The 15,229-nt window shown below is 43.0% G+C and overlaps 2 protein-coding genes across 3 annotated transcripts; one reads left to right on the top strand and one right to left on the bottom strand.

Moving 5' to 3' along the window:
- The first annotated feature begins 2,947 nt into the window (after window positions 1-2,947).
- On the top strand, window positions 2,948-6,976 carry h3f3c (H3 histone, family 3C). Its single transcript, XM_080530300.1, has 4 exons — window positions 2,948-3,065; window positions 3,951-4,113; window positions 4,324-4,477; window positions 5,449-6,976. Exons 2-4 carry the CDS (start codon window positions 3,986-3,988, stop codon window positions 5,575-5,577), a joined length of 411 nt encoding a protein of 136 aa, XP_080386426.1. The 5' UTR covers window positions 2,948-3,065; window positions 3,951-3,985; the 3' UTR covers window positions 5,578-6,976.
- A 3,971-nt stretch (window positions 6,977-10,947) lies between these two features.
- On the bottom strand, window positions 10,948-13,261 carry crx (cone-rod homeobox; the record flags this gene model as incomplete). Of its 2 annotated transcripts, none has more annotated exons than XM_080530388.1 (3): window positions 10,948-11,583; window positions 12,019-12,194; window positions 13,162-13,261. In XM_080530388.1, 3 exons carry the CDS (start codon window positions 13,259-13,261, stop codon window positions 10,948-10,950), a joined length of 912 nt encoding a protein of 303 aa, XP_080386514.1. The 2 variants fall into 2 exon arrangements, with proteins under 2 accessions (XP_080386514.1, XP_080386515.1); XM_080530389.1 differs by having other exon boundaries at window positions 12,019-12,170.
- Between the last annotated feature and the right edge of the window lie 1,968 nt (window positions 13,262-15,229).

Here is a 15,229-nt window from a genome sequence, read left to right as displayed (position 1 = left end):
ACGCAGGGCACTCTATATCACATACTGTCGAACTCAAACATTGATCCGGAAACCTCTACTATGTCTAGTATGCTTCCGTTCATAGCCTTTAGAATGACCAGTTAACTAATTAATAAAAATAAATACAAAATAATTACCAATTAATATATTGATAACCAGGGTTCGAGTTATAAGCTGAGCTTTGTGGGGGTCTCCAAAATAAGTTTAACAGTGCGAAATGTTCTCATGCACGCGCGCGAATCATGCCCACACAGCGATGGGACTTACGAGTTTTAATTAGCCATAGGCTACTCATTTCACCACATCAACAGCACCACATGAAACAACAGCTATAAGCGATAGTTACGGGTATCTCGGCCAATAATGTTGTTGTTTTTGCTATACAGTCCATTCACTTTCACTGTTAGCACGACACACATTGTCCACATTTCCATTTGCGACATGCTTTATCGGTTATTTAAGAATAATGCACATATTCGTTGCCTAGCAACCTAGATGCTCTAATTTACAGTTTGCATTGGCTGCGTTCGTAAAAATCGCTTTGGAATCTGATCAGCTCTCACGGAATGCCTCTTGTCCAATCAAATGACTTGGTCCCTTTATGACTTTGACCCCAGTGTGCGCTCCGGCGTTCTCAGAGCAAATTTACGAACGCACTTGACATTGTGGCAGTTTGAAAACGTCACAGGGCTCCAAACATTTGACAAACATTACTACAAACAGTGAGTATCAGTATTTTACATGTTACAATAAGGTTAATGTAGCTAAAATATACATTCTAATTGTTGAGTTTATATTTGTTGGTTTGATGTTGTATCATCATCATCTTATCCGGAAGCTTATGTTATATTATGTTTCTTCGGAAGCACTTGGTTAGCACTTGCTATTTCAACAGTTTCAACGTTGGGTGTCATAACAGGTGCAGCTGAATTAAAGTTTGGTTTCTTGGATGAAAACCCGAAACTTTCTAGCTACTTTTACTAGCTACTGAATGTTTTCTTCTCAATAATCATGATAGCTAGCTACCAGGGCTGGACTGGGACAAAAATTAGGCCCTGGCATTTTTGGCCCAGACAGGCCCACCCCAATCGGTCGGACCACACCCACCAGCACAAAAATACTTGCCTTATATACTCGTCTTATATACTGTGCTGTACAGTCATATGACAAACTGCAGTATTCCCCCAATCCACTGCAAAGACGACTACATACAGTAAGCAATGGTACCAGTGCAAGTAGACCAGTGTACTCAGTGATCAGATTCCAGAGCGAATTTACGAACGCAGCCTTGTTGTTCTAGATTTTTTTTCTCCATTATCAACCTATCATTGCGCTTTAGAGTAAAACAAAGCACGCAACTGTCGCGTCTATCTTTTCATGGCAACTGTACATTGTGATTTACAAGGGATATTAACTAATATTAAGTAATATTATTACTTGGTTACATTTTGCAATTAATCCGCGGTACACATGCATGCCGAACCGTGGGGGGCGATCCGTTACACCCCTACACAGCTACCTATATTTTCCTTACCGGGTCAACGGTTACAGGCTGACTCGGCCCCGCTTATTCTGTATCCTCTCTATCCTCTGTATCTGTACCCTGCTCCCGCTCCTCCCTGCCAGCCTCCTCTTCAACCTGTTGCTGTTGCTGCTGTGGTAAACTTAAGGGTGCAGCAAACATGTCCCTAATGTTTACACATTTGGCAGCATCTGCCTCGAGTTTCTTTTTGTTTTTCCCAGCCTCCCTTCCGTTTTAGTGTGCTTTTGCGCTCCATCTCTCTCAGTATCTATCTAGTAACTATCCAGGCTAACTAAATTTATTTTGCCGGCCGACTCGGCCCAAAACTACCGCGAAACTGAGACGGAGGTCTGGTGCTGCATGCGTGCGTGACCCCTGACTCCCCCCTTCTCTCTGTTGATTGGGCCAGCCCAGTGTCTGTATAGAAAATGGACCAATGGGCCGCTGTCCCCGATTTATGGGCCGTTCAATGGTAGCTTTCGATTTATGGTCCGTTCGATGGTAGCTTTCGGCCGGTCGGCTCGGCCCAAAACTACCGCGGCCCACCGGGCAAATGCCCGGTATGCCAGATGGCCAGTCCAGCCCTGCTAGCTACTAAATGTTTTCTTCTCAATAATCATGATAGCTAGCTACTGAATGTTTTCTTCTCAATAATCACGTTCGCAAGCTCTCAACGATCATATTATTCTGCTGTTGCACAATATTCTACTGCGCCCCATAGTGTCTTGGTGGTAAAGTGCAGGCAGTCAAAGGCCTACTGTCATTCACAGGAGATTAATGCTGGTGCGCGTAGTTCTTTTGGAAAACGTGTTTATTTTAGAATATTTTATCATATAAATAAATGTAAATAATACTCATTACATTGACATTTATGATCAAATAATGGTTGTGGTAATGTATTATTAGCGACCCCCACAGATGTATGATTTTACTGCTTTCATGGGAGCTCAGACCTTCCTTATGGCTCCCACATAACTCGAACCCTGTTGATAACTTAATGTCAATGGTGTCATAACTGCCATTTGTGTCAGAGTTGCTCCATTTCGTTATTTAAAAAAAAGTGTATTTGTATGAGGAAGATTTTAGGAAGATTGAAACTGAAATTGATGAACATAGTCAGCATGACATGGCTACTCCTGTTTCGTTTCACAAATAAATGCAATAGTTACTGTCCACCACATGTCTAGACTTGGCCAAAGTACAACATATCAGAGTAAAGTGTTGTCATTCTCCAGCAGAGTAGAACGTAGCCTATAGTTTATTGTGGTAATAAATCTCCCCCTTTTTCATGAGAAATTGTACTTTATAAATATAGCATACTTCTGAATGAGCAGTTCCAAATGAGCAAGAAGTCATGGAAATGTAGCATCAGAAATGGTGTTTACAAATGAAAACAGTTGCATTGTGGGAGAAAAATGATTGACACGGCAGCCATTTTCCTACTGGACGCCCTGTTCCCATTGTGTGAGAGCTAGTAAATACTGACACAGCTAGACAACCATAACATTTATTTCCGTGCGAAAAACGTTAATATTCACCCAAGGTAAGTGGCAAATTTTAAGATATATTTTTGTCTAAAACACTTAACCACAGTTTTATTTAAGTTTTAGATTTGTTTAACTTCATTTTCTCTCAAAATAGCGTTTTATTTCGTCGGTGTAGAAATGGAAAATCGACTGCCGCGATGCCAGAGAAAAAGGCTTTCTACTTCCACTGGTCGAGGCACAGAAAATTCCGCTCCACTTTCATGTGCATTTTTACTTCGCTCATACGCTGTAAACAACCATCGCTCTAGGTCTAAAGGGGACTTTTTGAATACGTATAGTTGTGTTCTTTGATCTTTGAATGTTCATAGTCGTATGAATTTAGTAGTTTTTCGGAGATTTTTGAAAGTTTAGGTCCCGCTCTTTGCCTGTATATTGGTAGGCTCATTCGTTTGCTTCCCTATCTGCGGCCATAATCTTGCGGTTTGAGGCGGGACTAGGGTTTATGTTCCCGCCCCTACGGTTTGTTGAATGTGTTTTTATTGGTCGCCATCGACGACATTGACCACTGGATTGGATGTGTTCGGATTGTTATTCTGCATATTAGTTTGGTTGTTATGTCAGTGTTTATGGATTGGCTAGTTAGATGCTTCGGCTCCTTGTTGCTGGATTGCTCTCTGTTTCAGCGACAACAAAATAGAAAGTTCTCATAATACAAGAAATACTGTAGTGAAATATTGTAATTTGATTGAGAATTGTGCCAATTTAATACAAGCCTCAAATACTAAACGGATTTTTGGAATTCACAAATCCATTTAATAAATCAAATAACGGGTGACCTTTTTAAAATTTTACTAAAATGTGCAAAAAAATCTCACAGTAATCCTGACACAGTTGTGTTAATGACACATTTTAATGTTCAGTGTTCTTGTTTTCTTTCACAGGAGATAACTCTGCATAACTCTGATAACAAACTGCAATGGCTCGTACAAAGCAGACAGCCCGTAAGTCCACTGGAGGAAAGGCTCCACGCAAACAGCTGGCCACCAAGGCTGCTCGTAAGAGCGCCCCCTCCACCGGTGGAGTCAAGAAGCCCCATCGTTACAGGTAAAGGCCCCACCATAACCCCCCATGTCCCACTTCACCACAACCCACCCAAGTCCCACTCCACAACCCTATGCCTCACTTGTCCCACACAGTACAAGTGAGGCTCTCAGGAATAATTAACTATCTGTCATTGAGGGACTAGTTGTCTGTTCATCTGCAGGCAGGATTGTTGATTTCACGAATAAACAACAATGTGTGTGTTTGTTCCAGGCCTGGTACCGTGGCCCTGAGAGAGATCCGTCGGTACCAGAAGTCCACTGAGCTGCTGATCCGCAAGCTGCCCTTCCAGCGCCTGGTCAGAGAAATTGCTCAGGACTTCAAGACCGACTTGCGTTTCCAGAGCGCTGCCATCGGAGCCCTGCAGGTCAGTGTGTGTTTGTGTGTGTGTTTGTGTTTGTGTGTGTGTGTGTGTGTGTGTGTATATGTGTGTAGCTCCTTCCTCCCAACCTTAGCCGTAGGCCTAATCCCATTTTTTATTTTTGCCCCTACCCCCGCTTTTCGACTTGCCCCTCGGAACAGAGTTACAAGGGGCAGTGGTTGAAATCTTCCCCTTTGAATTGGGACAACCCTTCAAGACCCTGATACATCATCACACTCTATCAATCGAAAATAACAATGCTTCATTACCAGGCCACTTCATGACAGAATAGCTGTGCTCTGTAGGCTAGCAACCTGTGCTCCTACCTTGCCAGTCTGCACTGATATTAGAAGAGCGGCAACTTCGCTGCTGGACTTTAGTTAAGTATCAGGTGTCATATGCCATCAAAGGGGGGAAATGCGACATGGAATTATGGGACTGTCATGCACAAATCAGCTGTAAAACAATTTTGTAATGTTAGCTATCTAGCTAGAGACATCAGCATACTAGTTTTTCTTTATGCTTGTTATGAAGAAAAGGTCTATATACATTGAAACAACATTAAACTAAGATAATATGTGGCCTGGGGTGGTCCAGTGGTCTAGCACCGCGGTCGACAGTGCACACATATGCCCATGTCGGCATGGGTTCGAATCCGGCCCATGCCCTGCTGACATGCCCTCTCTTCCTACTTTCCTGTCAGTCTTCACTATCTGTCTGAAAAAATAAATATGAGTGGGACTGCCCCACAAAAAACCCCGAAGATAATACGATAGGGCTAATGGAGGGGTAGGCTAAGTGGTAGGGCTAACAGAGGGGTAGGGCTAAGTGGTAGGGGCAAGGGGTGTATTGGGATTGGGCCTTACTCTGCCTTAAATCTATGTATATATGGTCTCCCCCCCACACAGATTCAGCCCAATTCAAAATAAATTCTGATCCCCTGTTCTCTCTCCCTCTTTGTCTCTCTGTGTCTGCAGGAGGCCAGCGAGGCCTACCTGGTGGGTCTGTTTGAGGACACCAACCTGTGCGCCATCCATGCCAAGCGTGTCACCATCATGCCAAAAGACATCCAGCTGGCACGCCGCATCCGCGGGGAGCGTGCTTAGACGCCGTCTCCCCCCGCCCCCTCTCTTTCTCTCTTAAATGTTTCACCTCTGTTCTCTCTTTCTTTAGCTCTCACTGTCCCAGCCCTTACCCCCCCCAATGTTCCCCCAAAGCCCGTCCCAGTCCCTCCCTGTTGTCTTGGTAGCGTTTAGAGTAACAGTGATTTTGATGAGATAGAAACATGTTGAAGTCTCGTCTCTCATAGTTTTGTCTTCAGCAGATGTTTTAGGGTACCTTTTTCGTGCATGTAATAGGTGTTTCTGATCAGACACACACACACACACACACAAACATAAATACCCACACAGTGTATGTTTGTGTGTCGCAGCAAGCTCAGCTGCTGGGCCAGGAGGTTTTCCATGAGTCCTCTGGGTAAAGCACCAGGCGAGGTGTGTGTTTCGTCACAGGTACAGTTCTCCCACACAGACACAGGTGGTCTGACCAGAGGGGCGTCGCCCAGGGGCTAGTCTGCTTAAGGGGAGCGGCAACTTCCACAGCAGGGTGCTACTAAAACTAACCCCAGGGCCTCTGCTTTGTCTGACCACAATGCTCCCCCCTCACCTGCCCCCCCCTCACCTGCTCCGTCCCGCCCCTATATACCTGGAGTCTCCTCCCCGACCCCCCTGGTCCCCCTGGTCCCTATCTACCCAGCCTCCTCCCTCCACTGACCTCCCTCTCACCCAGCTCTTTACATCTATGGTGGAAGGGGATGGTTATCTGACCATCTAACTGCTCTGTGGAGCAACATTAGTCTGTCTGTTTGTGTGTTTGTGCGTGTGTGTGTGAGTGTGTGAACTCTGATCAGCCAAGCAAATTGTATTCAATGGCAAGTTTCTCTTGGTTACTTAAAATATTGATGATTTACTATCCTTGTGGATATGGTGTCTATTTTTATTTTTTATTTTTTACATACATACACATATATTCTTGTTTACCTCTGCCAGAGACATCTGATTAAAGAAATGAATCACATTGACAACATGGCAAACTCATGTTTTTTACTAATTCAGGAAGGGCTTCTCGGTTTCATAAGAGAGCTCCTATTCCAATGGCAGCCACATGGGGGCGATGTATACCAGCTCCACTCATTATCAATCTGTAATTGTCCGTGATGCTATAGTCTCAATTTGACCCTGTCGCTGTCTTTAGATTGCATTAGAGTTGTCACATTAGAATGTTGACTTTGTTGTGAGAATTACTCTGCACGTTTGGGTTCTTTTTCTCTTCCTATGTAGCTCTGACCATAGAATCTGTCCATTTCTCAAATTTGTGATACACGATATAACCTCATGTTTGTTTTCTTATATATTTTTTCTTATTCCTCAAGATTTTCAGATGTTTAAATAAGCTGATCTTTGTATTTTCCAAATTTCTCATATGGTGGTAATAAATAGATGTTACACAAAATGTATCTGTTGTTTTCTTTCTTTTGCTACAAATGTGTTTTTTTACTCGTTCTATGGTTATCAGTATGTGAAAATGAGAAACACCATGCATGATATTTTAGTGATAAAACAGATTTAAAAGAGTCAGTGGTGGCACATTGGATTATTAGATGGATTTGTAGAACATTATGTGAAAACCACGGACGCCCAGATGAAATGAGGTTTCCTGTTATGTGAGAGATGTTGTTATTTATTTGGTTATGTCATCTGTGCCTCTGCATCTGTGTGCAAGATGTTATTCCTCCTGCAGTTACAGTACCTGACCAGGTGAGGGAGACATTGAACAGCAGTAGCAGCATTATGATACTGCATCACTCACCTGGCAGCCATGTTGCTGTTATAGAATTTGGGACTTCACTAACTGTTACAAATGGAAACTCACACATCACCACTCACTCCAAGGCAAGAATATTCCCGCTAGAACACAGCTCTAACCCCCCAAACAGCATGTTGGTCAGCTAGGCCTACCGAACACAATTAAACATGTTATAGCTTAACCAATGGTTGTGTGCCACATCATTGGCTGCAGTATGCCAGTGCCCTGCCCTGTCCCATTTCTCCACACTATGACCTGCTGTCTGAGCACTCCTACCCTTTAGAATGACGTGTCTCCAAGTCCACCAGGTTGCACGCAGCTCTGACATTTTCCATGACACTCATTACATTAGTGCGCGATCGCACCCTCATGCACTTTCTAAACATGACGTGGGACACACTCACCCTGCACCCTCTGAGAGTCCCATGTGGAGAGTGGAGAATTGGACAGGGGCAATAGTTTATATTTTATATAATATACCATGAGATCTTACAGGGGACAAATTGAGAAATTGAGTGATGTCTGTTCTTCAGTCTGGGTGACATCTTTAAATATCAAATATGTTGATTGAAGTTGAATGTGTTCCCCATAACCCAATGTATTTCATACTGTTGTTCCCCAAACAAACATATCTCAGTGCCACTCATATATATCTTCTCAAAGACACTAAAGTGTGTGTTCTGATTACACCCAATGGGTTTGAAACATAGGATGGAAATATTAATGCACCCCAGGTATACATGCATTTTACTACAACAACAAACAAAATAGGACAACCCTCACTGCAAACTCAGCTTTTTCTAGGAAAATTGTGTGAAAAAATGATGTGACGGTGTTGGATGGAGTTTGAGGTTTTGAGCTTGTTCATGTGGCTTACATCAGAGAGGGAGAAGAAGTTAAGGAGTTTTCTGAGAGTCTGAGTGACCACATTAGAATGTTATGGATATATGAAAAGCCGGGGCACTCTTTAAAAAGATAACAATAGCACATAGTCCTTAACATGACTTTTTATGAGATGAATGATTACTTCACGGAAAGGAAGAAGGAAGGAAGCCATTTCTAAGTATTAGATCAGAGCCTGTGTTTGTCTCTGTGTTCACCTTCTCCAAGGTCTGGGATGTCCATCCCCCACCACATCTGCTCCTCTCAGGGATTACAGGACAAATGTCTGTCTGAAACTCCCAGTGCTGATGGGCAGATTACAACTGCATTGCACCCTGTGAGAGAGATTAACCAATCAGGACACAGACAGAGAGGCAGGGATTAACCAATCAGACCAACGAGAGGGAGGGCAGAGAGATTAAACTGGTGCAGAGTGGGATTAGGGCCAGAGTTGAGTGCGTAGAAACGCTTCATAAAATCTCTCTTATTTTTCTCTTACTTCTAAATATTTGATACTGTGTACATTTAAATCACACCTTACTTGGTTGAGGAAAAGGATAAAGTTGGATTGTGTATTATATAATACACAATCCATATATTATAGATATTCAGCTGTGTTTCAAGATTGTTGCTGGGTAAATAAATAGGCCATGTGATATTTTTCCCATGTGTTCCATCTGAAAGTAATGTATTTGTAATCTGCCACATTCTGATCTCAATCTAAGATTACAGTTAAGAATGTGGTGGAATTTTCTGCCAAGTCTTTATTGTAAGACACATTTATAAACATTTAAAAGATACCCTTCAGCTGAAGATAGACACATAGCATGAGAGTGGGATGGGGCTATGGATTAATCTCTATGGATGCATCTCTGTTGTGATTTAATTCAGTCTGGTTAAGCGGCACAGCTTTCACTCTATAGCTTGAATCATTGTGTATGTACACACACGCACACACACGCACGCACACGCACACACACACACACACACACACACACACACACACACACACATACACACACACACAGACCCCCATACACATGTTGCACACAAACACGCTCACAATCAAGTATAGACACACATTTTTCTGCTCGTGGTCAAATTGCATGGCTGTAACCAGGTCAACTAGGGATTATTGAGTTGTCAGAAGAGTCGGGGAGAGGTGGAGTAGTGGGGGTGTGGAGGCAAAGGGGAGGGGGTGTAAGAGGTTGCAGGGGGGGAGAAGAGGTGGGCGGGGTGAGATGGGATCAGATGGGGGTGGGATTGGGGGGGATCAGATAATACGGAGATATTGTAGCTTGAGGGACAATAGAACAATTGTCACAAATGATATACCCTTGAGATAGTTTAGTCTTTGAGAGAAAGAGGGAAAAAGTTGTTTGTTTTGAAAGGATAGACAGTTGATCTCAAAAGTGTTCTTTATCAAAGCAGTTTAAGATCAGTATTAAAATGTTTGTCATGTCATATAATGGGCCATTTCAGTTGGATAGAGGCCTAGATGTTCTGTAACTGAAACCATTAGAGGCGGAGAGGGAGAGACAGGGACGGAAAGAGAGACAGAGACAGGACTGAGAGTGAGAGAGAGAGAGAGAGAGAGAGAGAGAGAGAGGGAGGCAGAGATGGTAGAGGGAGAGAAGGAAAGAGAGACAAACATGGGGGAGAGAGGGAGGGAGACAGAGGGGGACAGGGGAGTAATCCTGACTAATTCACTTAGGGCATTGCTGAGGGGACGGTAAGAGGATTGGGGCACTCCCACAATCAGATCAGCAGAAATAACCGATGGCATGATGGACTAGAGAGAGCCATGTGGGCCGGGTGAACACTGCTGTGGCACACAGAACCGAAACCAGAACCAACACCAGAGTCACATCCAGTTCTTTTGAAATGTACTGCTACAGGAGTCATCCTGACTTGAGTGAAGTTAAGTGGTCACTTGAGTCACACATACTGAACCCAGAATGATTCCGAATCGTAACACGTTCAAATGCATAATGCAAAGAACGCTGAATCCATTAAAATGTCCAATGAAAGTCAAACCTCATGAAAGAAAACGTCACTCAACTAATTACAATGATTATCACAAAAAAACGTAGATTCAAAGTAACTTTAATATTTCACACAAACAAAACAAACTTTTTTTTTCTTCATCAATATAGAATAGAATGATGCTAGCCTAACACCTTATAACACATTAGCTCCAAAAGCCTAAAAGAAACCAAATGTAAACCTAAATTTAAGCATACAATGATAATTAACTTACTAAACTCAAATTAACACTGATGGTCCTTTCGGGAAAAGAGCAAAAATAGAGAGTAAGACAATTTCAACATTCCTTGCAACTGCAGTCTCTCTTCTCTCACTTGATCTACATGTATCATTGTGGGTCTTGAAAACAAAACTCAAGCCATCAACAGCAAAGAAAAGAGGTGAATGATTATGAGTATGGTATCGTTGTGAACATTTGGGATTCTCTTGATCTCACCCATCGGAACCATGGGCTATGTGTTCGTTTTCAGGTTCAGTCTCGCGTTCACAATAAGGAGGCTTTACTAGGGTCTCCTGGACTCCTTTCCTTTCTCCCCTGAGTGAAAGACTTCTAAAGGGGTTGATTTAAAAAAACGAGTTTACGAATAAGAAACTCTCTCAGTTATCAGTTGATCCTATCTGGCGAGGTATTAATTTACAGTATACATGTTGACATCTTCACCTCCCACTCCCTCTTCTCCTCTCTACAGGACCTGGAACTTCCAGGAATTCTGGTCCTTGTGGTCCAGACAGTCCATTGTGCTGAAGCCCAGCTTCCAGGCCTGCTGGTCTTTGTAGTCCAGGCAGTCGACGGAGCTGAAGCCCAGGGAGGAGGCTGTGCCGTAGCCCTGGGAGGAGAGGGAGGCAGGGGACTGACTCAGGGAGCCCCCCATGGAGGGCACGGTGATGGGGCTCAGGGCACCCCCGGTGGCAGACAGCTGCGAGTGCATCGGGGACAGGTAGGCGCTGCAGTCCAGGCCGGTGAAGTAGGAGGAGGTGCCCGCGTAGCCCTGGGTGTAGGAGGGCTGGCCGTAGCTCATGGGGTAGGCGGAGGGCCTCTGCATGCAGGGGGCGGAGGAGGAGGCCAGGGGGTCGGCGAGGGGCGAGATGGCCGGGCTCCAGATGGACACGGCTGCATTGCCTTGGTTGGAGCTGGGGTCCAGGGTGGGGCCCGAGGGGACGGGGGAGGGGCTGTAGGACCCTGTGGGGTTGCCCGTGTGGTCGGGGCCACTGGGCTCCTGGGCAGGTGAGGCCTTCTTTTTGGGTGGGCGGGGCTTGGACTGGCCGCTGCTCTGTTGCTGCTGCTGACGACACTTGGCCCTGCGGTTCTTAAACCACACCTGCAGAAAGAGGCAGAAACACACATGAACGGGTTAAAACCACGCGCACATGAATCGTACAGTCCCACCTGAGAGTATGTGCCACTCAGCCAACTAGGTGTTAGTATTTCTCCTAAAGAAGAGTGTGTCGTGTACACTATTTCACCTGTTAAGGGATGTATGCAGAATGATTAGAACCTGTACAGATCTCTATCTGGCAGTGGAGGCTGGTGGAGGTAGAAGGGCAGCAAAGGCCTCCACCAGCCGTCACTGGTATGTTGAGATCACCAATGTATGTACAGTAGGTTTAACTGAACCTGCATGGCATGGTGGTAGACAGACTGACACCTACTGTTGAGACTAGAGCAGTCACCCGTTAGCCCATCCTTCTACTGGACCATATGAGGTCTTCTACATATCTAATGGAAGCTTCATGTGTCATCAGCCACGTAGTACCTGGACACGTGACTCAGGCAGGTTGATCTTGAGGGCCACCTCCTCCCTCATGAAGATGTCGGGGTAGCGGGTCTTGGAGAAGAGTGCCTCCAGGATGTCCAGTTGGGTGCGGGTGAAGGTGGTGCGCTCCCGACGCTGCTTCCGGGGAGTGGCTGAGAAATCCAGAGATACAGAGACTGTGTGATAATAATGGTAATGATGGATTGCATTAATGTAGCACAGAGGGAGGCTGAGGGGAAGGGAGGCTATCTATCTGTCATTCACATGGACATCAGATATTCAATGCACATGTTCAGAACAACTGAGATCTCATGAATCTTGGTCTACTGTCTTTTGAGTTCTTCACATTTACATTTACATTTTTTTCCCTTTTATCCAAAGCGACTTACAACTATTTATTTGAAAGATCATATTATTCATAGATCACTAGACAAGTAGACAAAAGACCACATCAGGAAACTCCTATAGCTCTCAGTTCATGATTGCAATTTAATAGCAAAAAAACGATGATCAGGATGCAATTCCGCTACCAGCAGTTAGAGCACAAAAAAGTATTGTAACATTATTGTGGTCCACTACCATGGCAACTATCATGATAGAGCGGGTATATGTGGTTACATTTTGGCGACAATAGAAGGCTAGTGGTTAAGAAGGCTCATTATAGCCTAGCAAGAGATTTCAGTTTTAGTGGGAAATAGATGACTCCGGTAGACAACTGTAAAATTCACACTCTATCATCAGTTATCCATGGATAGGTTTTGTTAATTTGTTAGTTTGGTTTGGAGTGATTTGTACCCAATTCTGTTCTTGTTTTGTAAAATACTACAGTACAATAAGTACACATTAATACCAGGATATAATAATAATAATAATAATAATAATAATAATAATAATAATACATGTATTGATTATAATTATAATAACGTATTAAAAGTGATATACATATTCATATTATTATTATTATTATCATCATTCCAATCTGATAACATCTTGTAATAAATGAATATCAACGGGATCTAAAAATCCATACTGCCTTCGCGCGCATCACTATACGCATCAAACATTTTATTTTCAAATAGCCTAGGCCGACCAGAAATAAACAAAAACTGTATGACAAAGAAATACAAAGTAAATGATACTCACATGGATATGCAACAGTAGTGTGTAGCAGGTCCATCCCGGGGCCAGGCATGCCCGTTAACCCGTTCATGCCGTAATGGGGTTGCTTAATGTAGGACATCATCCTTGCGCTGGATGTTAAGTCCTTTTGCTCACTGGATTGTTGCTCTTATCAGACAAACGATCTGGGATGGTGTTTTCTCAGAGGACTATTGCCCTCTCTCGGTCCTTGTTGAAGTTTACGTTTCTGGTCCAGGTCCTGCTCTCCTCTCCACCTGATGCGTAAGTGGAGTGCCCGGGATGTTTCCGAGCTGTTTTTTTCTCTTTTTCTTTCGTTTATCTCCTCTTCCTCACTTGACTGACTCGTTTTGAACACAAAGCACGTGTCTTGTGCTCCTGTCTTCAGTTGCACACCGTAGTCTAGGGCCTAATACAGCGCGCCGACTTCTATTTCTGCAGGCGTGGTGCAGGTGAAGAGGCGCGTGCTGCCTGTGCGCTCGGAGGAGACCGCTACACTGAGTACTGACACACACAGACAGGGTCAGCTAATTAGAAGTGTGAAGTAGAGGCACACACCCCCTCCCTTATCTCTCTATCTCTCTCCCCCCTCTCTCTCTCTCGTTCTCGCTCTCTCTCTCTCCTATCCCCATCCCACTTTAGTAATCAGAAGTCCCTTATAAATGACAAACACATTTGTACATAGCCTATTATTTCTTTCTGATTTACCATGCCATGGCGAGGCCTACTCGTTGTGAAGCTGCAACCGTTTAGTGTTTGGTTACTAATTCGTTATGTGTTAAAAAAAAAATACTGTAAAAATAATGTTGCCATTTTTGGGATAGCTGTCCTGTTTAGGTTACTGTAAGCTAACCGTTCTGATATAATGTTACATTTAAGTTTTAAATATTTTTTTTATTTTAAGAAATGCCTGGTATGCTAAAAGTGTTGTAGGTGTTGTTCTTATACTCTCAAGAAAGAAAACCTTGATATTCAAAATGTTTTCAGAGTTGTGGACAATCAACATTTGACAGTCACTCCTCCAACGCCTGGTTAATTTTTTCAAGCATCGCCATATTAGGAAAATGAACATATTAAGCCACACAAAAAGCCCATTAATTAGTCTAAAATTCAGCAACAGCAAAAATTTCCTATGAAAGAATAATCAATAACGAATATAATATTTTCGGAAATAAAATTTCGTTGACCAACCACAACCCGTAGGATTTGCAATTGATAAATACAAATGGTTATTTTATTAAAATGATATACTGGATGGACTCAATTAAATCATTTTCATTTCAAAATCAGTATTACAAACACCTTTATCCAAGTTGCTACATTTGTCTAAAGTAAGTGAATAATCTATACATCAGTCATCATATGAAAACAAATATATGTTGAACCAGGGGTCACTGGCTGTTACAATGCTAGAAGAAAGAAGGATTACTTTTTATTTTATTTTTTATTATATTTGTATTGTTATTTACAGTAACAGTCAAATATACAGCAGAAAGAAGAGTCTGTAATTCAGCAGGCTGCAGTGCATGAAAACACTCATGAAAGGAATGGGATCTCAATGCTTTTTTCTTAATTCATATTATTATAATAAAATGCATAGTATCACAACTTTATTTTAAATATCGAATTGCACACCTTATGAGGCCTGCACTGCACCTAGGGCAAATGTCTGAAATACATATCCATTATTATTGTGGAATATCGATTATTTGCGTCTTTGCAATGGGTCAAGGTAGAGTAGACAAACGGTACACATCATGATCAATTCAAGCATTTCACACATTGACAGATCATCAACAGATTACAGTAAACTGTGATAAACCAGTGCCATAAACCAAACACACAAACACACACACACACACACACACACACACACACACACACACACAGAGAGAGAGATGCACAAACACCCACAAAGCTCATTTGATTTATCATAATATGCTTTATCTGAAAAGTAAGTATCTTATCTCCAGATAAAGGGAGGAAAGAGCGAGCAATCCATTCAGTGGTAGAGAGAGCGAGGAGGATAATGGGAATGAGCTACAATATTGGCCCAAAGAGAAAGTTGGGATAG

The sequence above is a fragment of the Nansenia antarctica genome (genome assembly GCF_963989245.1).
Source record: "Nansenia antarctica genome assembly, chromosome: 4".
Taxonomy (NCBI): domain Eukaryota; kingdom Metazoa; phylum Chordata; class Actinopteri; order Argentiniformes; family Microstomatidae; genus Nansenia; species Nansenia antarctica.
Note: the sequence above shows the minus strand (reverse complement) of the source record. Positions and strands in the feature narration are given on the sequence as shown.